The sequence below is a fragment of the Leptonychotes weddellii genome, chromosome 15 (assembly GCF_054177405.1).
Source record: "Leptonychotes weddellii isolate Sample4059 chromosome 15, ASM5417740v2, whole genome shotgun sequence".
In the NCBI taxonomy this organism is placed as follows: Eukaryota; Metazoa; Chordata; class Mammalia; order Carnivora; family Phocidae; genus Leptonychotes; species Leptonychotes weddellii.
This window is the reverse complement of record NC_138383.1, coordinates 1,682,453-1,705,467: the sequence shown is the minus strand read 5'-3', so window position 1 is coordinate 1,705,467 and position 23,015 is coordinate 1,682,453. Positions and strand designations below refer to the sequence as shown.

The following is a 23,015-nucleotide window of genomic DNA, read 5'->3' as shown; positions in this document are numbered from 1 at the left end:
GTGCCCAGGCCATGTCACAGGGCACGTGTGGAGTTGCGCTGTGCACCTGAGTGGGACTCCTTCCTGGGACACAGTGCCGCTCTCTCGTGAGTGGACACCCTGTCCTGGGTGCTGGCGGGGGAAGCGGGTCTTGGCGGTGCAAGGATGAAGAATGTCACCGGAGGCCACATCAGGCCGAGAGTACGGCAGCTGCCTGGGAAGAGGCAGGTACTGTCCGTCTCCAGGCCACACAGCGCAGCCCCTCCCGCCACTGCCCTGCCTGCGGTCTTCCTCCAGAGAGCCGGCAGCCCCATCACCCCTACCTTCTTGCTCACAAATTCTGACTCCGGAGAAAGCTGAGTGTTATCTCTGTATCAGTCAAATCTTTGAAAACTTGAGTGGAAAAGTTCTAAAATGAGCTGGAGTTGACGGAGCCGCCTCATGCATATTCCATGAGTTAGCGTTCCCATCCACCACACGCGCTTAGAATGCATCACCCACCGAGTCCCGTTGCTTACAGCTCTCACCTGCCTGAAGACAGTTTTTTGTCCCATTTCAACCAAAGGACGGCAATCTCTCTAGCCTCTCACTGAATATTGCAAAAGAGGTTTTCAAAACCATGACAACCTAGGGACGTCCATTTATTCCCACCTTTTCCCGAAATGCCAGGCCCTCCAGCTCCCCTCCCAGCCCCCTCCCTGCTCTGTCGCTGCAGGCGCTCCCCATGGTCTCGCCTGCTCTCCGCATGTCCAGGAACGAATTCCCCGGAAGGGACCTGGGCTTCCCTTGACCCCACCTGGATCCCCAGCACCTGAAGCGTGCCAGCCTGGTGTCCGTAGGGCTGTGCCAGGACCCAGTCTCCGTAGCCCCTCACCTCTGGAACCCCATATGTCTCTGACTCACCAGCCATCTGGCCTGACTCCCACGTGGGCCCCCAGTCGGTCCTCCCCATCTCTGGGCCCCCGCACCCTAGGACGGGTCTCAGCACACTGCATGCCAGGACCCCCCTCAGATCTTGCCCACGTGCCTACAGACTGCCAGGCTTGTGCGATGGCAGCCAAGCACAGAAGCCTCCGTGAAAACCGCACTTGCTGTCAGCTCCAGACTCAAGGCCTTGCTCCTGCAAACAGCCCTCACCTTCATCATCAGCCCTCCCAGTGCACCCACTGCTGTCCTCCTCCCTCAGGCTGGATGCTGGCCCCTGAGTGAGGCACGGACAACCTCTCTGACCTTACCGCATGGCCTCTCCAAACCAGCGCGCCTGGTCCTCACTGCAGGTGACATTCTGCATTCCCATGGTGGGGAGGGAGGAGGAGGGTCCCTGACCCACCGTGATGTGACCTCGCCATCTTTATTACTCGGTTTTGGTGAAGCTGCCATTTCTTGCTCCCCTGTGCTGCGGGCAGCCCCACGGGCCCCTCCCGCTCTGAGCCTCACCCCATCAGAGTGCCCAGAGGTGGGAGTGGGAAGGGTGGGGAGACACGGCCCGTGCCTGTGCTGACATCGGGGCCCACATGACGCACCCCTCCTGCCTGCCCCTGGGCCACCCTCCCGCCCCAGGCTTTCAGTCACCCTGCTGCACGCCCCAGGTCCTGGGGGGCAGGGACGGTCACTCTGCTTCTTCACAGGAGTGAGTCACAGCCTGGAGGGAGTGAGGTGGGGTCATTTCCGTTCTGGGGATTCGGGAGCAGACTGCGGCGGCCGTGGGCACTCTCACCCCCAAAGCGCTTGCTAGCCACAGTCAGAGGCCTGGCCAAGGTGGGACGATCACCCCCCTGCGAAGTTTTGTGACCGTTGATACCACCTGAAGTGTCTTCCCATTGTGACGAATCCAAGCTGGAGCTGGGCTGGGGAGGGGAGAGCGAGGAGTCAAGCTCTCGCCAGCCTGGAGCCTGCCCCCACCCGGCTGTGCGCCCAGAGCTGGGCCCAAGTTCCTGCTCAGAACCTGGGGGTCAGGGCCACTGCCCTCAGGGCACAGAGAGGAGCAGAGGGACGGAGTCGGAGCCACGGGCACTGCCCACACCACTGGAGAAGGAGGCCTGGCGAGCAGAGCCACCTTCCCGTCGGCCCCTGGGGGCCCTACTCAGCCAGAGGCCACTTGTCCCTGTTGCATCGTGACTGGCCAGGAAGTAGCATTTCCTCTCTCTCACTCCGTCTCCCCACGACCTCGAGAAGTCCTAACAGAGGAGGCCTTTGCGAGCCCCCAGCAGCCCTGGGGACCCCAGAGCCGCGAGCTCTGAGCACGAAGAGCAGAGGGGCCAGGAGAGTGCAGGGCCCCATCAACCAGGAGGAGGGGAGCGTGGTTGTCTCCAGAGGAGCTGTGCACGATCCCGGGGAAGGTTTTACGGCCCATTAGTTTGATTTCTCGCTGCAGGGGAACGGCGGTGAGAGAGCGAGCGGTGTTGTTTTCTGTCGCCACAACATCAGTTATATTTTTATGGCCACAACGCTTGATTAAAGGCCATTATTATGTGTGTCTTGTAGGGACCCTGAGGAACATGGCAGACAGGATTATGCACACAGGGTGGCTGCCCAGTCTAGACGATGCTCCGGCCTCGGGGCCTTGGGGCCAGGACTGCTCACACCTCCTGTGGGCAGAGGGAGGAAGTGAGGGGCTCCTGAAGGGGCTCCATCACCAGGGGCAGCCCAGCGACGGGGTCGCATCACAGAGAGGGGCGAGGGCAGCGGCCCCAGGCTTTGGGCGCTGGTTGCTGGACAGGGCAGAGGCTCTCGGCCCACATCAGCTCTTAGAGCGTCAGCGTCAGGGACCCATGAGACCCAGGGAACGAGTGGCAAGCTCCAGCTTCTCCTTTTTCTGAGCGGCTCCAGCCAGCCCGGGGGCTTCTGAGATCCAGAGTTGGCCACAGAGCACCGAGCAAATTTTCCTACATCTTATGCTGTTTAGAAAGTTGTAGCCGTTGCTCTGAAAAATAAATGTAAACCCATTAGTTATGATCTTTTATTACTTTTGGTCTAGACATGGAAATAGGTTCTCCGCGCTCATGAGGAAGGAGTTGAGTGAGTGCCAGACGCAGGCGCCCTTCCCGAGCATTTAACAACCTAGAAGCCTCCCTGGCCCCCGGAGGGCTGACTCAGGCGTCCTGCGGCACCCCCGGGGGCTCCCGCCGCTGCTGCACTCCTTCACAACCTTGCGTTGGGTTGGCAGCCGCTTTACGAGCAGGGCGGCCGAGGGCGCGGTGGCCGGACTGAGGGACGGGCTAAAATGCACAGACCACTGCTCTGTGCCAGTTTCATGTTTTCACCAGCAAATACACCGTTCACTGTGGCCAAAGACCCTGGCCAAAATTAGAGCCTTTTCATTCTTTGTTGAATCACAACTCTTAGATCAAAATCAAAATCTTCTGCAAAAAAAGGCCACAACAGTAATAAAAATCAAACTTCTGTGACGGGACGGATGGTAACGGCCACCGTGTCCCACGCTTCCTCGGTGCGTGGCATGCCTCGCCCCTGCCGGCGCTGCTCTGGTGCCGCCACGGCCTGTACCCCTCCTCGCGTTTACGCCAGAGGCACCGCTGGGCGAGGGTCTGGTTGGTCAGGCGGCTACTCTCTGACTGGCACACGGGTAACAAGCTCCTTAGCGCCGCGCCCCCGTCCTCCCCGCCCCGGGTGCTGTGGTGATGTGGCGGGGGTCTGTCATCTGCAGCGCACCCCCTTGCCGCTGTCTGTCCCATGGTGGCCACGCTTCGGGGAAGCTGAGCCCAAGACTAGTGGAGGGGGTGGACTTCCACACAGTGGCTGTGATGAGATTGAGGGGCCTTCCCAGAGCCTCTGGGTCAGTGGTGATGAAGAGGACCCCCCACCCCACACGGGGGCTGGTTCTCCTTTCCCTTCTGAGCGCACTGCCTCCCTGAGAGTGACCGCCCGGTCCCCGTAGGCCATGAGCCCACAGCCCTCGTGCAGGTGACGTGGGAGCCACAGCTTCGTGGAAACGGTGCTTACGTCATGCGGGGTGCAGTTCCTGCCGGCGGGCACTCTGCCACGATACAGAAGTGGGTTTTAGCAAATGCTCCCAGAGTTCCTCAGACTTTGGTCATAAATCTGGATGGCTGTCCTACAGCCGTGGAGTCAGGGTCAAAGGTGTTCATCTGGTCCTGTCTCTAAGTTAAAGCGTGCGGGGAAACAGCGCACATTTCCGCATGGGTCGCTCACCCTGACGCGGGCTCCCCTCCAAGCGAGACCTCTCACCGACCGAAGTCCAGATTCGTACGGAGCCCTGGTCCCCGAAGGGGAACCCTGTCCAACCCCCAGGGCCACGAAGCCCATGTGAGCCGCCGTCCGCACACACGCGGGCACCAGAGCAGGCTGCTGATGGCACCTCCCGTCCCAGGCAGCGCCGCCGTGCCTTTCCGCACGGTCACCGCGAGGCCAACTCGAGAGAGACGGGCCTTCCTCCACCCCTGCGGGCAGCAGGTGTGCAGCTACGCGGACGTGAAGCCGTGCCGCCTCCACCTCCGGAGGAGAGGCTGTGGGCTGAGGTGAGCGAAGGAGCCTGCTCCTGCGCCTTGTCCAGTCTGCCTTTGATTTGGTCAGGTGCAGCCCGTTCCGTGTGAACAGCCGTGTTTATGAAGAGACGCTGCGTCCTCCGACAGACATCCTCGGTCCCCTATGCCGTCCTTCACCCAGGGGAGAGGGGCTGAGCTGGCCAGCCTGATGACCTGGGGTCTTGGCTGATTCAGATCATGCTCTCTTCGTCGCTTTCTGCGGCTGAACAAGCCCTTGTCAACAAACCATCCGGCTCTCCCAGATAAAGAGGATGCAGTTACGTGCTGCTGTCTCCAGCTCGTCACGCCATCCGTGAGAGCAGGGCCCTCCCTGCGTCTGGCCCCCAGCTTCCCCTCAGCAGTGAGCCAGGGTGCGGCGTCCACACTGTGCTCCCCACTCCTGGCCCCGGCTCACCCCACCGCTCCCCGGGCTGCCCTTCCCCTTCTTGCCTGTGCAGACCCTGTTCCACGGCCCCTCCTCCCAGAGGCCTGCACCTGGCCCCACCTGCTCTGTCCCCTTGGTCTCTGAGCTGCCCCGCCGTTCTGACTTGCACACCCAGGTCGTGGTCGTGCCGCTTCTCCAAACGCTCCGTGCATTCCTGTCACCTACATGCCAGTCCGTTGTTTGCTCTGCTGACTTCCCTTTAGGAAAGTCTTTGCCAGGAGGACAGTCCTGTTCGCCTCCAAAGCCCCCGTGTCCTCTTCCATAAAGCCGTCCTGGCTCCTGACAGAAGGAATCACCTTCCTGGAGCCGCCACGGCAGCAACGTTGTAGACGCGGCAGTGGCTGAATGTCAGACGGGGGCATTTGAGTCCTTCATCCTTTGGACCCTGGGCCTCACTGTCCCTCTGTTATGCCCGGATAGTGCCAATGGCTGAGGTCATGAGGGTCTGATAGGGCTGAACGCCCCCTGGGGAAGGCCCTCGGTGACATTCCTTCTTTCACGTCTGTGACGCACCCTGTCCGGGTTTACATCCTGTCTCCTCTGCTGTGGCATCCAGCTCTGCAGACAGGACCTTGTGTAGCCTGGTGGGGACCTGGAGGGCTTGGGTCACATCATATACCCCCTTTGCGATTTCCTGGGAACTCAGGACAGTACCGCGTGTGGTGTGTGGACAAGACTCAGTGAGTCACGGCCCAGAGCACACCCTGAGTGCGAGAAGGGTGTACGTGGGACTCCTATCCAACACTCGTAGCTCACGTAGGCCATGATGGCTCCTAGAAACCTAGGCGTGAAATCAAGTGGTCCTCAGGATCTAAGTAGTGCTGTCCAGCCAGCCGGAGCTTCAAGGAAGGCCAGCCTTTTCTAACTCACTCTTCCTTCTAGAAAGATCCAGTCTCAGAAGATGAAGTCATCAAGCCTATTTGCCAGCTGGGACTCCTGAATTTCTGGGCCCCTGACCAGACAACAAAATACAAGCCTCCCATAGCCCCAGCTCTTTGAAGTGTCTGTTCCCGGCAGTAGCTAGGTCTTCAGAAGCCAGCCAAGCACACACGGGCAGCTATTTATTACTGAAACGTCCCATTTCTCTCTCCTAGGAGTTTCCTTTAACAGTGTTTACACTCAGATTTGGAGAGTCTTACTGCATCTGGCTGCAGACCCCTATCCCGATGTATCTGACTTGGCCATGAAAGTGCTCAACAGCATCGCCTACAAGGTATGTGTGACGGCATTCCCGGCAAAGCTCGCGAGTTCCTGGTCTTAGTTACGGATATTCACGTGGGGAACCCCAGGCGCAGTCAGGTCTACACCATGGTTTAGAGACTTCCAACAAGCGCTTCACAGTGTACCCTGATCTCTGTTTACGGGTAGCTTCAGTTGGGGCGCTGTCCTGCTTCAACTTAGCGGTATTGGGGTGCCAGGATGTTAGGTAAGGGCTACCGTTACCCTCGTGATCCTGTCAGGGTCTGTGTGGTCTGTAACGATGTCCCCTTTGGTTCCCAATACCAGTGATTTATGGCTCCTCTCACTCACAACCGTTCTGGCTAAAGGAAACCTTAAAGAACCAGCTTTTGGTTTCGTTACTATTTCTTTGTTGCTTTTTACATTCCATTTTATCAGTACCTCTTTTTATCTTCATTACCCCCTTCCTTTTGTTTATTCTGAGTGTAACTTGCTCTTCTGATTCCAGTCTTTTCAGATGGAAGCTGAGGTCATTACCTTTGCCTAAAAGTGTGTGACACACAGAGGTGCCTCGAGACCTTGTTTTCTCTCTGAGGCGTAGGGCAGCCTCCTGGCCGTGGCCAGCCCAGCCGTGGCCGGCACTTGTTCATCAGGTGCTCCCGTCATCCTCCCCCCACCCTTGGTTATTCTGGTCACGATGAAACCAGTATTCAGCTTCTATAAGTTTATTTTTCAGTGGCTTTTATGTATTTAACCTTACAGAAAATCAACCTGAATTATTTAAAAATATAATTTCAGTGCCTAATCTTAAAATTTAACGACTGTAAATTCATCGCAGTAGACCTGATATTAGGAAGTCAAATGCATTCCTCTTAGGAATCTCTCTCTAGCACGTAAAGCATAGAAACCACATCTCCATGTTTCTTTCGATTATGTGTCAAGTGTGTAGCCATGAGCCACAGACTCCCCTCACCCCCCTTTACGGTAATTAAACGCCGTATGTATAACCGCTCCTACCAGGCAAAGCCACACTAGCAGGTTGCAGGAACCAGAAACATAGCCTTTCGTACCTTCGGAACAGCACTCTCTAATGGATGCTTAAAAGTGGCAGGTGGCTCTCTGCCTGCTGAGCTGATCTAGACGGACACACGCGTCCCAGGGCACGTGGCTCGCACACCCACGGGCGCGCCCAAGCGGAAGGACAGAGATCAGAGTGGGCCTCCGCTCGAGTCCATGCTTCCCGGAAGCCGTGCTCAGCCACAACGCGGTCTGCGTGAGAGTCTGAGTGCATCTGTGTGTGTCTGTGTGTGTTCATTTTTAAGAGGAAACACTGCTACTGAAAGATTTGGAAGCGCAAACATGAAGGAAACATTTTCTTGTCCTCAATTTAATTTCAAAAATGTCTTACTCTCTACTCTAGTAGCTAACGAGGGGATTACATTTCAGTTTACAGAGAAATGGACCTATTTTTGATATTCAGCTCTGAAGGCAGATTTTTGTTCATCACAGTCAAAACAGTCTTATTACTCTGGAATACCCCATAGAATTCTGCATTCAAATATAGAAATTGCTACCAGCTCAAGAACCCACACAGCTCAAGAGCTGTGGCCTAATTTCAAGTATTTACATCCCCTTTCCACACAGGCTGGGGGTTTGCATTTTGCCTGTAGTTTTTATTATGGAAAATTTCAAACCACGTAGAAGTACAAAGAAGAGCGTGAAGACCCCCGGGAACTGCGTCGGCCCCAGTGACCTCCCTGGCGCCACCCCTGTCATCTGTGGTTTGAGAACACCCGGAGGGAAATTTCAAGCTACAGGGGTTCAAATGTCAGGGTCACATGCAATAATAATCACTACTTTTAATATTTATGAGAAAATTTATAAGCACATAAACTCACCTAAAAATAGTCCGCCAGCGACTCCACACCTAGGGAACGAGCATGCGGTCGCTGCACCTGCTGTGGGATGCGCGCAGCCGGTGCAACGGAGATCAGAGGTCAGCCTGCGTGGTTGGAGGCTGAACGCCTTTCTTACAGACCGAAGGCCTAAGCGACCAAGAAACACAGCCAAGGTTGAGATCGTCCCCAAAACAGCACCTTCTAAGGTACCCACGAAACGCAGCTCGTAAGTTCGTAGCATCAGCTTCTTGACGTGTCTTTTAAAATTCTCCTGGTGCAGGGACTCCCTCCCCCTCCGGGTAGCAGCCTCAGCTAACACCTGCGAAGCCGCTGTGCTCACCCCGAATCCGACTTCACCCAGCGGGCTTGCAGTGAGCTTCCAGGCCAGCAACACGCAGAGCGCCTGATGCGGGGACCCCACACAGGCACCTCTGCATCCGTCTTTCCGTGGGCTCCATGTCTGCGTGTAAACGTCCTGCCTTCACACAAGTCCAACAGCTTTCAGCTTCCAGAGGTGGAGGTTCTGTGTCGGCATCTTCCCCCTAGAACCATCCCTCTGCTGTTGGAAGGCCGCAGGCTCCCCAGCTCAGCACCTCCTCCCCGGAAGGCCCTCAGCTGCCCACCCCCCCACCCCCACGACTCAGAGGCGCCAGTCCCAGGCCTCCGCCCCGCGTGCCCCCGGCCTCCCCTGCCCCACTGCTTCCCGCCGCCTCCACCAGGAGGGACTCCGAGAACCGTCAGGCCAGTGCAGGTCCTGGGAGCAGGAAATCACAGCAGTCCTAGCGAACCATTCGTGACTGAGAGGCATCTGCGTGTATAGTTTGAACCTTCTCGTGCACCTGCCTGTTCCCGCCTCCCTGCAGACCCAGGGGTCACGGTGTCATCACTCAGACTAGCTTAGCTTACAGAAGTAGGTGCTGCCCCTATCTGAGAGTCACTGGCCCGTGGGCCCTGCCAGGCCAGGTGCAGGAACCAGGCCCCAGGAGAGCTGGTCCCCTCGGGGATTCGGACCCAGTGGCTCTGGGGTGGCCTCTGGGAATCTGTTTCAGAGACTCTGCTCTGGGCCCTCTTGCGTGTCCTGCACAGGGACTCGCGGCCGCAAGGTACTGGGTGGCTCTCCAGGCCCATGGGTCCCATTCTAGCTCCATCAGCCTTCAGCCCGTTACTCACATCCCCCAGCCCGTCTGCAGAGTTGGGCTCGTTGTAGGCCGTGCGTGATGGTAAATGCAATAATCCTGTGAAGCAAAGCAAAACACTAGTGTCTCCTTCCTTCTTCTTTGTCCTCCTTACTCTGTGCACATGCTGCTTCTCCGAGGTGCACTGGTCCTGGAAAGGGGGCTGATGAGACCCCCCCGGCCTCAGCCCTGCCGGCTTCTCTTCCTGGGGGGCCAAAGACTGAGGCTTTTCTGATGCTTGTCAGTGACCGTGGGGCAATGCCTCCTGGTCACCATCGCTGTTGCCACCGAACACTCCCTAGGACTCAGCCTTCCAGAGGGAGACTTATGTTGTTTATCTAGGAACTACCGCTTACAGAAAAATTATTTTTTGGATCAGTAGACTCGTGCTTTTATAGGTGTCTTCTCCGTGACCAAGCAGCCAGGGGGCTCTGCATCCTACCTAGCCCCAGATTACCTCCGGATGATCCTTGTGGGAAGCACCTTCTCACATGAGTCCAGATCCTTGCCCTGAAGTTGACAGCACAGTTCCTGCAGGTACCACACTCCCCCCAGGAAAGAGCATCAGAAGCCTGCGCCAGCGTCCTAAACCCGACTCTGTCCGGCCCAGTCGGGAAATCCGCTGTCCAAAGTCACCACACTGCTTTAGGGCCTTTTTCTCTGCACTGGGTCAGACTTTGTGTGCCCTTGTGAGGTGATGTGTTTCGGTGGAAGAACCAGAGAGTAATGGAGCTGGGGACAGAGGGGCCCGCCGCAGCCCCAGGCTCCTGCCCCAACCCCCTGTTAGCTGCACAGGGCAGGGAGCAAAGGTGGGCTCATGTGTGCACACGTGTGTGTGTGTGTATGCATCTGCATGTGTCCCTGTGAACCGTTTCTGTATTTGCACTGGGCCCAGAGAATACATCTGACCTGAGAATTTGGCTTGTAATAAAGTAACGGTTGCCGCCTCTGAGAGCTTGACCCGTAGCCATGACCATCCCCTCCCTGCGGCCTTTGCTCATGTGGTTTTGCCACCTGTCAGGGCGCACCTGCCCCTCCAGTGGCTTCAGGGCCGCGTCCTGGAGCAGAGGATAACAGGAAGTCTTCACCATGAGAAGGACGAGCAAAGGTGGAGTGTGTGCAGGGCGGACGGGGGCTCACGGCCAGGCCCAGTCCTCAGTTCGGAGCCTAAAAGTGTTGTTACCCTTCTGAAGCTGACCTTCTCTGGCGGCGTGCTCTCTGTGTGAAGCGACAGCTGGGACCAGCGCTGGAAGGAGCCACTCCAGACAGCCTCTGCGACTCCCCGGCTCTCCACCTGCGCCTCGTACCCTGTGTCCCCAAACCCGGTTTGCAGACAGGCGGGTCCACTCACGCTCACCCCTACACGCCTACACCGCACACCTGATCAAGGCCGAGTCAAAGTCAAAGATAGAGCCGTTGGGCTAAAAAACAACTTCCTTGAAGCCTTAAGCCTTGTGATCGCCAGTGTGAAGGCTGCTGGCATGCCCACCACTCAAGATTTCTAACACGGACACGGACGGAGAGTTATGTGGCAGCCGTGGGTGTGGACGGCGTGGACACGGGACTGTGGATGCCCCTTCCCGGACGCCCCGACAGAGGGACCAGGGCCCGGTTAGTCTGCAGGGCCTCCTGAGGGGCAGAGAGCTGGCGGCAGGCCCGGGAGAGGCAGGTGGGAGGGTCTCGGGGGCCACAGGGAGAGGGGGTGGGCTCCACTGAGTCTGGGGGCCGGCAGAGAGGGGGTGGGTTCTGCTAAGGTCTGCATCTCAGCACAGAGGTTTTCTGTCTCCCCTGCCACCACCCCCGTCTCTGGAACTTTGGGGAGACACATGGAAGTTGACAGATTCTGCACTCTCCTTAGACCACTTGGGGGGGGTCGCTTGGCTCTCGGGTTTTGGGGGGAAGGGAGGTGGCCAGATAATTTAAATACAAAGCAAGTTCACAAACAATATAACTCTTGTAATTCAAAAAAAAATTTTAATGATTTTTAAAGGTTGATTATGGTTCAGTTTTCTTGCTGTTCTTACTTCAGAGTGGTGGGTTTTCAGGGAAACATTGATGTTCTGTAAATGAACAGTCTTATGGTTGTTCTGTTTTCTGCAGTTTTCTGTCTGTTGTCCGAACGCGGGAGGTACAGCATCCCGACTGCTGAGGGAAGGGTCAGAGTACACGAGGGTCCCCCAGTAGGGTGGCCCTACATCATCACCCACGAAGGTTGAGGTTTTATTTTGCCGGGCGGCGGCAGCCAGCTTTGTGACTGAGTCTGGCACCGGCCGCACTCAGGGAGCCCAGATGGTCGCCTCAACCGCCACCTGTCCCGAGTGCCACCTGGGCGGCAGCGTCCACCCTCAGAGCCCCCTCACCTGGGGTGTCCAGAACCAGCAGGGCCCACCCAGCCACCCTGGGCACCCAGAGCAAAACGTCCAGGAGAGAACTTGGCAGGTGGTGGGTCTGCCATCAGGCGAGCCGTAAACACCCTTGTTTGCTTGCGCTTCCTGATCACGTGTTCCTCCAGCAGATGTCTGGTTTCCCAATCCACACAAACCCTACTTCAGAAAATCAAAACTAAACGACTTCCCCCCCAAACGCTCATCTCAGGCTGGCACAAATCCTTTTCTTCAGTGAAATGTCAAATACTGCACATGTTTGTGGAGGAAGTTTCCAGAACCTGCTACCTCATCTCCATCCACGAAGTGCCACATCCAGGGACACGGTGTGAGCCCCTGCAGTGGAAAGACAGAAAGTGAAGCCTGGGGTGGTGTTCTCAGCCGTCCCGGGGTGCGGTGCCAGGGCTCCGACTCGCCGTTGACCCTGGCGTGGTCTCGTGGCTGAGGCAGGTGACTTCTAGAAAAGCGGAAGAACACAGTTTTGCCTGCAGGGCCTTCCCATCAGCGTGCACCATCTCCTTGGCCAAGAGGCCTCTTCTCGGGTCATGAAGCCAGCGTTCCTGCTGCTACCCGCGGCCTCAGAGGTTACCAGCAGCTGACCGTCCATATCGCTTGTCCCTTTGCTCTTACAGGCCACAGTGAATGCCCGGCCCCAGCGCATCCTCACCACATCCTCGCTCACCCAGTCGGCGCCGGCCAGCCCCACCAACAAGGGCATCCACATCCACCAGGCAGGGTAAGTGGCCTATGTCTCTCATGGGGGCCCCTGGCTACAACTCTTCACTGCCTTCCTCTGACCTGAGCCTGACTTCCACGCCCCCTCAGAAGTTTATAAGCGAGGGTCTGTACCCTGCTGGTCAGCCCCCAGCAGGCAGAGCCCCCTCTTACACCAGTGTCCACAGGCAGGAAGCTGCAAGCAGGTGCGTGCCGCCGCGCCCTCCTAGGGCCCCAGCTGGTTTGCTTAGCTGGGTGCGGCTTGTCTGGGGCTCCCCCAGCTTTCTGGGGAAACAACTCCTAGAACCTGCAGGCAGGGCCTGGAAGGGTCATCAGCTTCGGCAGCTGGTGTCTGGAGGCATGGGATGTGTCGGGCGAGTGGGGATGTTTTGGGCTCCTGACCCCGGGTCCATTGTCAGTGTCTAGGTGGGCAGTGTGAGGACAGGGTATTTCGTGTTTGGGTAAAAAGCATTGTTTCTTCATCCCGCAACAACAGGGGCTCCCCACCGACGTCCAGCACCAGCAGCTCCAGCCTGACCAACGACGTGGCCAAGCAGCCAGTCGGCCGAGACCTGCCCACAGGCCGCCCTGGTGCCCCTGGCCCTGCAGGGGTGCAGTACACGCCCCACTCCCAGCAGTTCCCCCGCACACGGAAGATGTTCGACAAGGGCCCGGACCAGGTACGCTCGGAGCGTTCCCTGGCGCTCATGCTGGTGAACATAGGTGCTGAGCGCCGCACGCCTCAGTGTGAGCCAAGACTCTTGAGCCCAGGACGCGGGGGCCACCACACCCTCCGCCCCCAGCTGTGGCTCTCGGTGTGGACCGTCATCACAGCTTTGCAGGAGTCGCGGGGTCCTCGCTCCTGTGGCCTTTTGTTGTTGGCTCACTGTTCCGGCACCTTCCATGTAGCCAGATAAGCTCATGAGCTAATTTGCTTTCTCCCTTCGTGGGTAAGTACCATTTTCCTCCACTGGACGGGGCAGCTGCCCCCCAGAAGTGAAATGCCTGTTCTGAGTGGGGTGTCCGCTTTCTCCGTAAGCGGTCCATTATGACATAAGGAGCCGTGGTCTCGGCCTCTCAGCTGAGATTGCAGGAGCAGGCCCCGCGCCCACCCTGGCTTTCAAGGCCTCCTGCTGTACCCTGTGGAGCAAATATGGCCATGAGCGCCCAGTGGGAGGTTCATCCTCCTGGCTGGACCCTGACATGGGTCAGCCTGACCGGAGCAGCTGGGCCCAGGGGGCGCTCACTGTCCTTGAGGCCGCGAGCCCAGGGCCCTGGTCCAGCCGAGCAGTGCAGGCTCCCACTGCAGGCAGACGATGAGACCCTATCACCGTGTCCCAGGCGTGGGACTTTCCCCCAGGCGAGGCTCCCCTGGATAATGGGGGCCCCTCTCTGAGGAGCGCCTTTGGTCCCACCACCCCAGCCACCGTAGGCCCTGCCATGGGAAACAAACGTGTACATCCAGTAAAGCAGCACCAAGCACTTTAAGTCTTGATACTTGCATGTCCTTCCCATGCCGGGGCCACTTCACACAGTTGGGTGCCAGATTGCCAGCGGTCCCTGCCCTACCAGACCATGGAGGCCTTGGGGACCTTGCTGGCCTCACAGCGCCTGGCCTGTGCATCCAATTTAAGAGTGACAGGCTCTGCAGCCCAGGCCACCATGGCCAGCCCTGGGGGGACACGGTCCCCTGAGCGCAGACTCCATGGCCCTCCCTAACATGGGTTCCCCAGAGCCCCGGCCACACAGTCAGGGTCCCTTGCCACCAGGACGCAGACGTGAGGCCAGCAGAGAAACGTTCTTAGCAGCCAGACCACTGATTTTTGTCTCCTTTCCAATCCTCTCGAATGCACAAAGAGGTGTGTGGAGTATCAGACTATTCTTTCTATTTTCTCTCCCCCTTTCCCAAAACGCCCCTGAAGACCACCGACGATGCAGATGACGCTGCTGGACACAGAAGTTTCGTCTCAGCCACGACGCAGACCGGCTTCTGTGACTGGAGTGCCCGGTACTTCGCCCAGCCTGTCATGAAGGTAGCGTGCGCATCCGCCCCGGGTGCAAAGTGGGCCTGCCGTCTGCTTCCTCACGCAGACGCCGGGGTCCGCAGAGCGCTGCGCGGCTCCCTTCTTGCCCTCCTTCCTTCCCCAAGAGCCCCGGCCTCTGGCCTCAGCGGTCTGAGCCCTCTGCTCCGAGCCGATGGCTGACCCTGCCAGGTCTGCTCACTGCCCCAGCTGGCCACCCAATGGCCCAGCCGCTGACCCTCTGGGGCTCCCATCCCATCACATTTACAACTGCTGAAGGGCGACCCCCAACGGCCGTCACGGTGAACAGTCAAAACAGCAAAAGGAACAGATTTCATTTACCTTCCTGTCTTGTCAGAAAAGCCACACCAGCGCAGCCTCTCTGAGCCGCCCAGACAGGTGCGTCACGGTGTCCTGCTCGGCAAGGCCGCTTCCTGGGGAGGGCAGCCCGCGGTCGGGCTCTGGGCTGCTGCGCTGAGGAGCAGGCTTGTCTCGAAGACCCGTCCACCGGGAGCGGTTCTAGTACGTCATTCCACCGCGGCCCCACAGGAGACGTGTCCTGTCGCCGCAGATTCGAGCCGCGCGTCCGGGGGGCGGTGCAGAGTTTCCCGTGAAGCACCTTCTTAGAAAGCCTTTTTCTTCCTCGTAAAGAGCATTGGAAACTGCAGCCTGTTCTCAATCGTGTGGCAAGCTACATGTCTGAGCAAGTTACTCGAGGAGTGCTTAGACCCTTTCTGACAGCTTTTGTCCTGCTTTCCTCGTTCCCCATGACCCTGATTTTTGTCAGTAGAAACACGAGACGGTCATTGTCGGGACCTCAGGCAGACGACAGAGTTGTAGTTTACTGAGCCCCACTGCTGACGGGGGGAGATCCTCCTTCCGTTTTTTAACTGAACCCGACTCCCAGAAAGCGGTTTGGCAGGAAGCATCAGAAGCCATGAGCAGCTGCTCCCTTCCACACGGTAATTCACTTGCTGAGATAATCGACTCAAGGAGAGAATCAGAGTCACGGATGATCCGCGTGTTATTTACCGTAGCGAAAACTAGGATCCACCCAACGTGGGGAGAAAGGCTTAGCAATGACAGAATATTTGATACGATGTTTATTGTTATTAAAGAATTAAGCTTGAAAATTAGTTTCTTAAGGAAATGCTCATGCTAAAGCTTTAGAAAGGGAAAAAAGCAGGACGTACATCAGCTACAGAGTGGTCCTCATGGGAAACGCAGTGCACACGCATCTGCACACAGAACACGCGCTGAAGCAACAGGCTGATGGCGGGTCTCGGGTGATGCATCAGCGTGGCACCGAGCGTGTTTATCCTTTTCTGTCTCCTCCGTGTTTTTCACACTAAGCACCAGGTACCTTTACAGTCAGGACAAAAGTACAAAAGAGGCAAACGCAGGAGGCGGCGGAGGACTGTGCTACCTTCAGGGCTTTCGGCACGCTGGCCGCTGCCACCAGGAGGGCGCCTGGCCCACCACCCGGGCCCTCGCTAAGAAAGGAACGAGTGAGCGAGTGCTGGGATTTGCACCAGGACGCAGGGTCCTGGTGCTGTGGGTAGCGAGCCAACCCTTAGAACTCGGTACAGTCTGCTTTGAGGGGCGCTGGGGTTTTGTTCAGTATCTGCAGAAGCTCGGTCTCCCCGACACAGTCTCCTGCGAGCGAGGCCAAGCAGCTGAGAGCCCTGGGGGGGCTGCTACGCCTCTCGCTGAAGTGGCAGCGCCTGTAAGTTACGGGGGTTTCTCGGTGTGGTGGTAAGCGGCTTTTCTTGACATCTGAAAAACGCCGTTCCAGCCGTCTGCGTTGACGGCAGGGAGAAGGGGCACAGGTCACCAAGCTCCTTCCTCTAAGCCTGAAAACAAGTGTGTCCTCCCAGGGTCTGGTTTCCTCTCATCAGCGCGGGGACTGCGGCCAGTGCTAAAACGGGGCACCTCCCAGGAGCACGGTCGGCACACGCAGAGCCGCTTCCTGAGTGCAGGCCTGGGGCTTTGGTCCCGTGCTGCCCGCGTGCACGGCTGCAGTCAGCTTCCCCCGCTTCCCGTTAGCTGCAGACCCGCTGCCTTCGTGCCCTCTCTGTGAGGCCGCAGTGTGTCCGGGAGTGTCCGCTGGGGAGGGTCCCACACATCGCCAGCAGGGATCATGGCAGCACCCGGAGCGTGGACGCTGCCATGTCCTGGGGACGGAGGGTCCTCGCAGCTGTCACTCCAGGTTTTTCCCGCGTACCCCACGGGAGGCAGTCAGGAGGTCACCGAGTAAGTAAGCACCTTCTCTTACATTCATTAGAGATCCTTTCTAAACGTTAGAAGAGGATACGTTTTTATCTCATTGTAATTTTTAAAAAACTGTTCTACTTTCTCCAGGTGCTATTCATAAGGGTGTTCTTTTATTAATTTAATTCATCATCTAATGACACACATGCAATAAACACGTTAGGAGCTTTTTTAATAGTCTGTTTCACACATAAACTAAGACTAGCTCAAAGCTAGGACTGTACCTCAGAAGTCAGAGCCCTAAACCGCGTCACAGGTCAGTGTAGGAAACTGGGATGTTCACCAGAGAACAGAACTGTCCCCAACGTGACCACGCACACCATAGTGCAGCTCGTGCTTGGGGGACCAGGTACCCCACCACGTGGCGGCCAGGACAGTTTTGGCTTCTTGTCACTTCACCGTCCGATTTTGTATGGTCTGCGTGGCCAGAAAGAACTGTGTTCTGGAGCAGGCTGTCCCATGACATGAAGGAACCCAGCTGCCATTTTTGTGCAGAAACTGACAAGCTAAGACTAAAATTCAGACGGAAATGCAGGAGGCCCAGAATAGCGCTGAAGAAAAATAATGTTGTAAAGGACAAACAAAACAAAAAACCCAAGCTTCCTGATTTCAAACCCTGCTGCATAGTTGCAGGAAGGGGGGACAGTGTGGTGCCAGCTTAAGGACAGACAGAGTGGCCTCGAGACGTCATAGCCCCAAACTCAATGGCTTAGCTGAAATAGACACACTCCGTGACAGACACCAACTACCAGAACTCACTCCACACGAGGTAGAGAACCCAGATAGTCCTACATCCGTGAAGGGAAATGAGTTTGTAAAGTCATCCCACAAAGAAAAGACAGCTCCAGGCCCAGAAGAGTTTCACTGGAGATTCCACCAAAATTTAAGGAAAAAATTATACCAGTTCTACACAGTCTGTTGCAGAAAATAAAAGGAGCGAATACTTCCCAGTTCATTGTATGAGAGCAGCATTATTCTGATACCAAAACCAGTCAAAGACTTTACAAGAATAAAAAAACACAAACCAATGTCCTTCATGAACGTGGCCTCAAAACCCCCAACATAATGTTAACAGACCAAATGCAGCAATATATAAAATGGACAAGACACTGCTGACCAAGTGGATTATAGCTCAAGAACGCAAAGTTGAATCACTGTTAAATTACTCATGTAATTGAATGTATCAGCAGACTAAAGAAACACTTTCATCATCCCAGTAGCTACAGAAAAAGGGTTTGACAGAATTCAACAACTATTCACAATAAAACTCTGCATAAACGAGGACCAGAAGTAAGCTTCCTTACCTCGTACAGGACACCTAAAAAACCCACAGCTACCGTTCTCACTGGCCAAAGACGGGATGTGCTGTCTCTAAAACCAGGACTAAGGCGAGGCTCTCTGATCTCACTGCTCCTATTAATCATCCTACTGGAGGACCGAGACATGCAGGTGGAAAGGGGAAATAAAACTCTCCCTGCTCACACAGCACTACTGTGTACGCAGGAAATCCTGAATAATCTGCATAATGTTACTAGAATAGAGGAGTTCAGTAAGATTGCAGGATACACAGTCATTGTATCAAAACCGATTGTATTTCTATGTGAACCACTGGAAATTGAAATTAAACCACTTACAATAGCACCCCCAAAACATTAAATACTTAACTATAAATCTTTTTTAAAAAATACACGAGAGACCCAAATGCTGAAAAATACAAAACACCGATGAAAGAATTCGCGGAGACCTGACCAGTGGAGACGTGCTCCTGGGCCGGAGCGCTTGGTGACGTGAAGGTATTAGGTCTCCCTACCCTGGCGCACACATCGATGCCACCCCAGCAGGTTTTGTTTCCATCGACAAGCCTGTTCTAAAATTTATGGGAAAATGCAGGGGCGCCTGGGTGGCTCAGTTGGTTAAGCGACTGCCTTCGGCTCAGGTCATGATCCTGGAGTCCCGGGATCGAGTCCCGCATCAGGCTCCCTGCTCGGCAGGGAGTCTGCTTCTCCCTCTGACCCTCCTCCCTCTCATGCTCTCTGTATCTCATTCTCTCTGTCTCAAATAAATAAATAAAATCTTTAAAAAAAGAATAAAATAAAATAAAATTTATGGGAAAATGCAAAGAAACTAAAATAGCCGAAGAAGTTTTGTCACAGCACAATCAGAAGACTCGCACTGTGATCTCAAGAGTCACCGTGACATCAGTCAGGAGTGGAATGGGGAGGGCAGATGAAGGGACCGGGCGGGGGCAGAACAGATCCCGAGACGGAGCATGGCCCGTCCCACCCATCTTCCACAGAGCTACGGACGGAGGATGGTCTTTCAGCAAGTGGAGTTGCAGTGACTGGACATCCATTTGCCAGAAAAAGAACGTCACTCCATCTCCCACACCATATTCAGAAACTAACCCCAAGAGCATCTCGTCCTGCTGTGAAACCTACAGCCAGGAAACTTCTAGAAGCTCCTTCTGGCCTATTAGGCGATGGATCTTTGGGAAGCAGAAAAAGCACAAGCCACACAAGTTAAAAATGGTAAGTGGGTTTCGTCATATTAACTGCTTTGTGAGTGTCTCTGTTAAGAACATGAAAACATAAGCCACAGCCTGGAAAAAAATACTGTAAAACACATATCTGATAAAAATCTTGCATCTGGTATACAGAAAGAACTCCCAGAATTCCATACAGAAGAACACAACACAATTACAAACAACGGACAAAAGGTTGGCAGAGACCCTTTGCCAGAAAGTGTGCAGACAGCAAAGGAGCACGGAGAAGGCGTGACGTTAAGGCAGGTGGTCACTGGGGGCGCGAGCTGCCGCAGGGGACACCAGCAAGCTCCGTACAATGGCCAACATCTCAGATCCGTCGACCCCAAGTGCGGACAAAGGGCGCAGAGCAGCTGACTGTCATCCGTGTGCAGAGGACGAGTATCACAGACGCTCTGGAGACGTGTGGCTGTTTCCTATAAAATTGAACGTACACTTACCATACAACCCAGCACCCTGCTGGATGGACGTTCCCCCGGGAGGAAGGAAAACCTGTGTGTGCGTCTTTATAGTGCTTTTATTCATAATCAAAAACTAGACAGAAGCCAGATGTCCTTCACCTGTTGCATGATCTGTGATGCGATCATAGAAATACCAGTCACCTGAGAAGGTTCTCCAAATGGATACACGCACAACACAGATGAACCTCAAGCGTCATTGAAAGAAACCGGATACAGGGGCGCCTGGGTGGCTCAGTCATTGAGCGTCTACCTTCGGCTCAGGTCATGGTCCCAGGGTCCTGGGATCGAGCCCCGCATCGGGCTCCCTGCTCGGCGGGAAGCCTGCTTCTCCCTCTCCCACTCCCCCCTGCTTGTGTTCCTGCTCTCACTGTGTCTCTCTCTGCCACATAAATGAATGAAATCTTTAAAAAAAAGAAAGAAACCAGATACAAAGACTGCACACACACCATTTACCTAACATTCCAGAAAAGGCAAACCAGAACAGCAGGGAGGTGCGAGGCCTGGGGCTGGGGGAGGCCAACCATAGAGGGCCACGGAGCAGGGCCGGGCTCTGTTCTCCATGAGGAGAGGGTGGGTGTCCTGCACGTGGACTCCACCTCCATCGGCCTGATGCTCCACAGGAAGTGTAGTCAGATGGCAAAGGTGCCCACGTCTGGGCCCCATTGCACGCAGGGCACCCCGAGCCTCACCTCGGAGCTTCTCCCACCGGTGGCCCAGGGTGCCAGCCCACAGCAGGCCTGGCCGAATCCGAGGAGCGCCATGTCACCAGCACCCACCACCTCTCTGTGCACCAGAGCCCCCTTCCTTGTTTGTGGCCGGGGAGGGGGACTTGTCACACAACCGGAAAAATCATAGAAAGTGTCGAGGTGAAAAGCAGGTCCGAGGCACTGGGATGTGTCGTCAGAACAGGCCCTGTTGGTGGGTAGAAACAGGATGCTCAGGGTCTGAGCATTTAGCATCAAGTTAAAGAGCCTTTCCCAGGGTCTGTCCCCCTTTTGCCTTTGGGGGACCCACTGATGCTTGCCCCCAGTTGTTCCAGGGACAAGCCAGGCCTGAGGCCCAGGCCCCGCATCCCCAGGAAGCTTCAGAGTGGGAATTGGCTTCTATGTAGAAGCCAGGAGCTGCTGGGACCGTGGTGTCACAACCCTAATCATGCAGCACTGCTCCACGCCCACGCTGTACCTGCCGCTCTCCCACCCTGCTGCTTCATCCCGGGGGTTCTTAGTGCACTGTCCCCAGACAGGTGCCCGCCGCGGCCGCAGAGCCGTGTGCAGGTCAGCCGTGACCGTCCTTGGATGAGCTCAACATGCCCGTGGGGGCAGACACAGTGGACGCCAGTGGACGCTGCCCTGGGAACACCACACTTTACTTGTCCTTACAGCCCTAGGTCTGTCCCTGGGCCCCGGGTCCTTTGCCTGGGCCCTGGGGCACGTGCATCCAGGAACTCCGTGCCCCTCCTGCCCCTCCTGCTCAGAGCACCTTCCACGCTTCCTCTGGCACGTTCCCATGGAAACCAGACTCCATCAGAGGGCGATGTCTTGGCGCTGCAGGTGTCTGTTTGTCTGGGCTGTTCTTATCACTTGACATTATTGTCATTTCTTTTCTAATAAAAGCTCCAAGTTGTCACAAACGAAACCAACTAACTTAGAAACCCGCGATCTACCCTGTCTGCCCCTGGGGGGTTATTTCCAGACCACCAAACATTCTGTGGAGGCTGACACCATCTCTTCGTGTCATCTCCACGTTTGGATGTCCTTGTTACAGCTCTTGCTATTTTGTTAGGTGTGGGGTTCTGGTTTTTAAGGAAAAAAAGAAGGAGCAGAGCAAGGAAATGCTGACAAGAGAGACCCGCAGGCCGCAGAAGTGAGGCCGGGCGGTTTGTGTTTGTTTTGTAATTGGATGGTGCGGAGCATCCGGGCGCAGACTGAGAACTGCTGTACCTGTGTTCGTGCCTCAGCCGGCCGGAGCGGGCCCCAGCTCCTATCTGCGTACGGACCTGTCGTTCGCGGCCATGCCTGCGCAGGAGAACCTGCGTGTGGCCACGCTCGCCGTCCGCCATCTGGTGCTTTCTCCAGCAGAGGAAACAGTGTGTAAATACCGAGTGTGGGCTGTCTGTGCCCGGGCACTGTTTTCTCACTGACCACCAGGAAAGGGTCAAGCTGGTCAAGGTCAGCTCAGCTGCTCGGATCAGCCAAGAGCAAGTAGGGCTGTTTCTTGTTTGTTTCATTTCTCTCATTTTTTGGGACTTCACAGCCCTGGGTTTTCGAGCAGGGAGTCTGAGTCCATCGAGTTAACTTGATGACGTGTGAGGATTAAGGAAATACACCTTTATTGCACAAGGAGACTTCAGTCCTGGCTTCTTCTTGGCCAGGGACAGGCCTCTCGTAGACACCACGTGCACGCACATGGGCCTTTCTGCTCAAGGAACAGAGAGCGGGCTGGTTTGCATAGCGTCTGCTTATTTCTGGGGACATGAGCTCAGTCTCTGAAGCTGTTGCTTGGCAGAGAGAGTGCTGGGTTCTCAGGAGCTCATGTGAAGCTGAGCAGTTCAGCTCCTTCCTGGCATCAGAGAAAGAATAAAGGCAGAAGTCCCTGAGCACGCCCACCTGCTTTCCAGTCCTCCTGCAGCATCCCACCGGCTCCTTCTCCCTGAAGCCTGCCTTCCTAAAGCTCCTTGTCTGCTTTGGAAGCGGCCGCCCTGCTGCCCCTGCCAGGGCACTGGGCTCCTAGAAGCAGGACGGCGCACGGGCCTCCAGGGTTGGGGTGTCCCTGAGTCTCTGCTGCCGTTGTGCCGTCGTGCAGCCCGCCCTCCCTGGTGGCGCTCTCAGCCTCCAGACCCAGCGGCCCCCACCGCGGGAGGGAGGCCCGGCGCTCCTCTCTGACAGCGCGGAGGCCCCTGCCGGTCATACCTGCCGGCGGGCAGCAGGCGCTCCGGCCAGACCCGAGAACCCAGACTTGTCTTTCGGGAACAGGGTCAGTACTTGGAGACGCTGCAGGTTTGGGTCCAGAGAACCACAGTAAATGAGTCGGCGCGTGCTTTGGTTTCCGGGTGCACGTGAAGGTCACGTTCACCCTTCACTATAGTCCGCTGAGCATGCAATAGCACCGTGGTTGAGAAAACGACGTGTAGACCGTAATTAACAGACGCTTCGTGGCTAAAAAATGCTAGTCCTCATGTGGGCTTTCAGAGTCGTATTCGCTGACCCCAGGTCACCGTAACAAATGTACTGATAACGAACAGTGTGAGATGCTGGGAGAGTCACTGAAACGTGACCAGAGACCCGAAGTGAGCAGGCGCTGCTGGGAAGATGTGCCCACGGGCACACCAGGCGCAGGGCGGCCGCAGACCTCCCGTTGGGGAGAAACGCCGCGTCTGTGAGGCGCGGTGAAACACGGTGGCTGTCCCTGGTCCCCGCCGAAGCTCATGCAGTGTTTTTATTGTTG

At 56.2% G+C, this 23,015-nt stretch overlaps 1 protein-coding gene across 7 annotated transcripts in view; it reads left to right on the top strand.

Moving 5' to 3' along the window:
* Nucleotides 1-23,015, top strand: part of RPTOR (regulatory associated protein of MTOR complex 1) — a 378,655-nt gene that overhangs the window by 276,181 nt on the left and 79,459 nt on the right. For all 7 annotated transcript variants that reach the window (XR_014140335.1, XM_081804304.1, XM_081804305.1 and 4 more), the window contains 4 exons: nt 6,021-6,139; nt 12,195-12,298; nt 12,773-12,956; nt 14,199-14,309. Coding sequence is in view for 6 of the 7 variants with exons in the window: in XM_081804304.1 (XP_081660430.1) it covers nt 6,021-6,139; nt 12,195-12,298; nt 12,773-12,956; nt 14,199-14,309 (518 nt within the window). In the remaining variant the exon portion in view is untranslated. The remainder of the gene's footprint in view (nt 1-6,020; nt 6,140-12,194; nt 12,299-12,772; nt 12,957-14,198; nt 14,310-23,015) is intronic.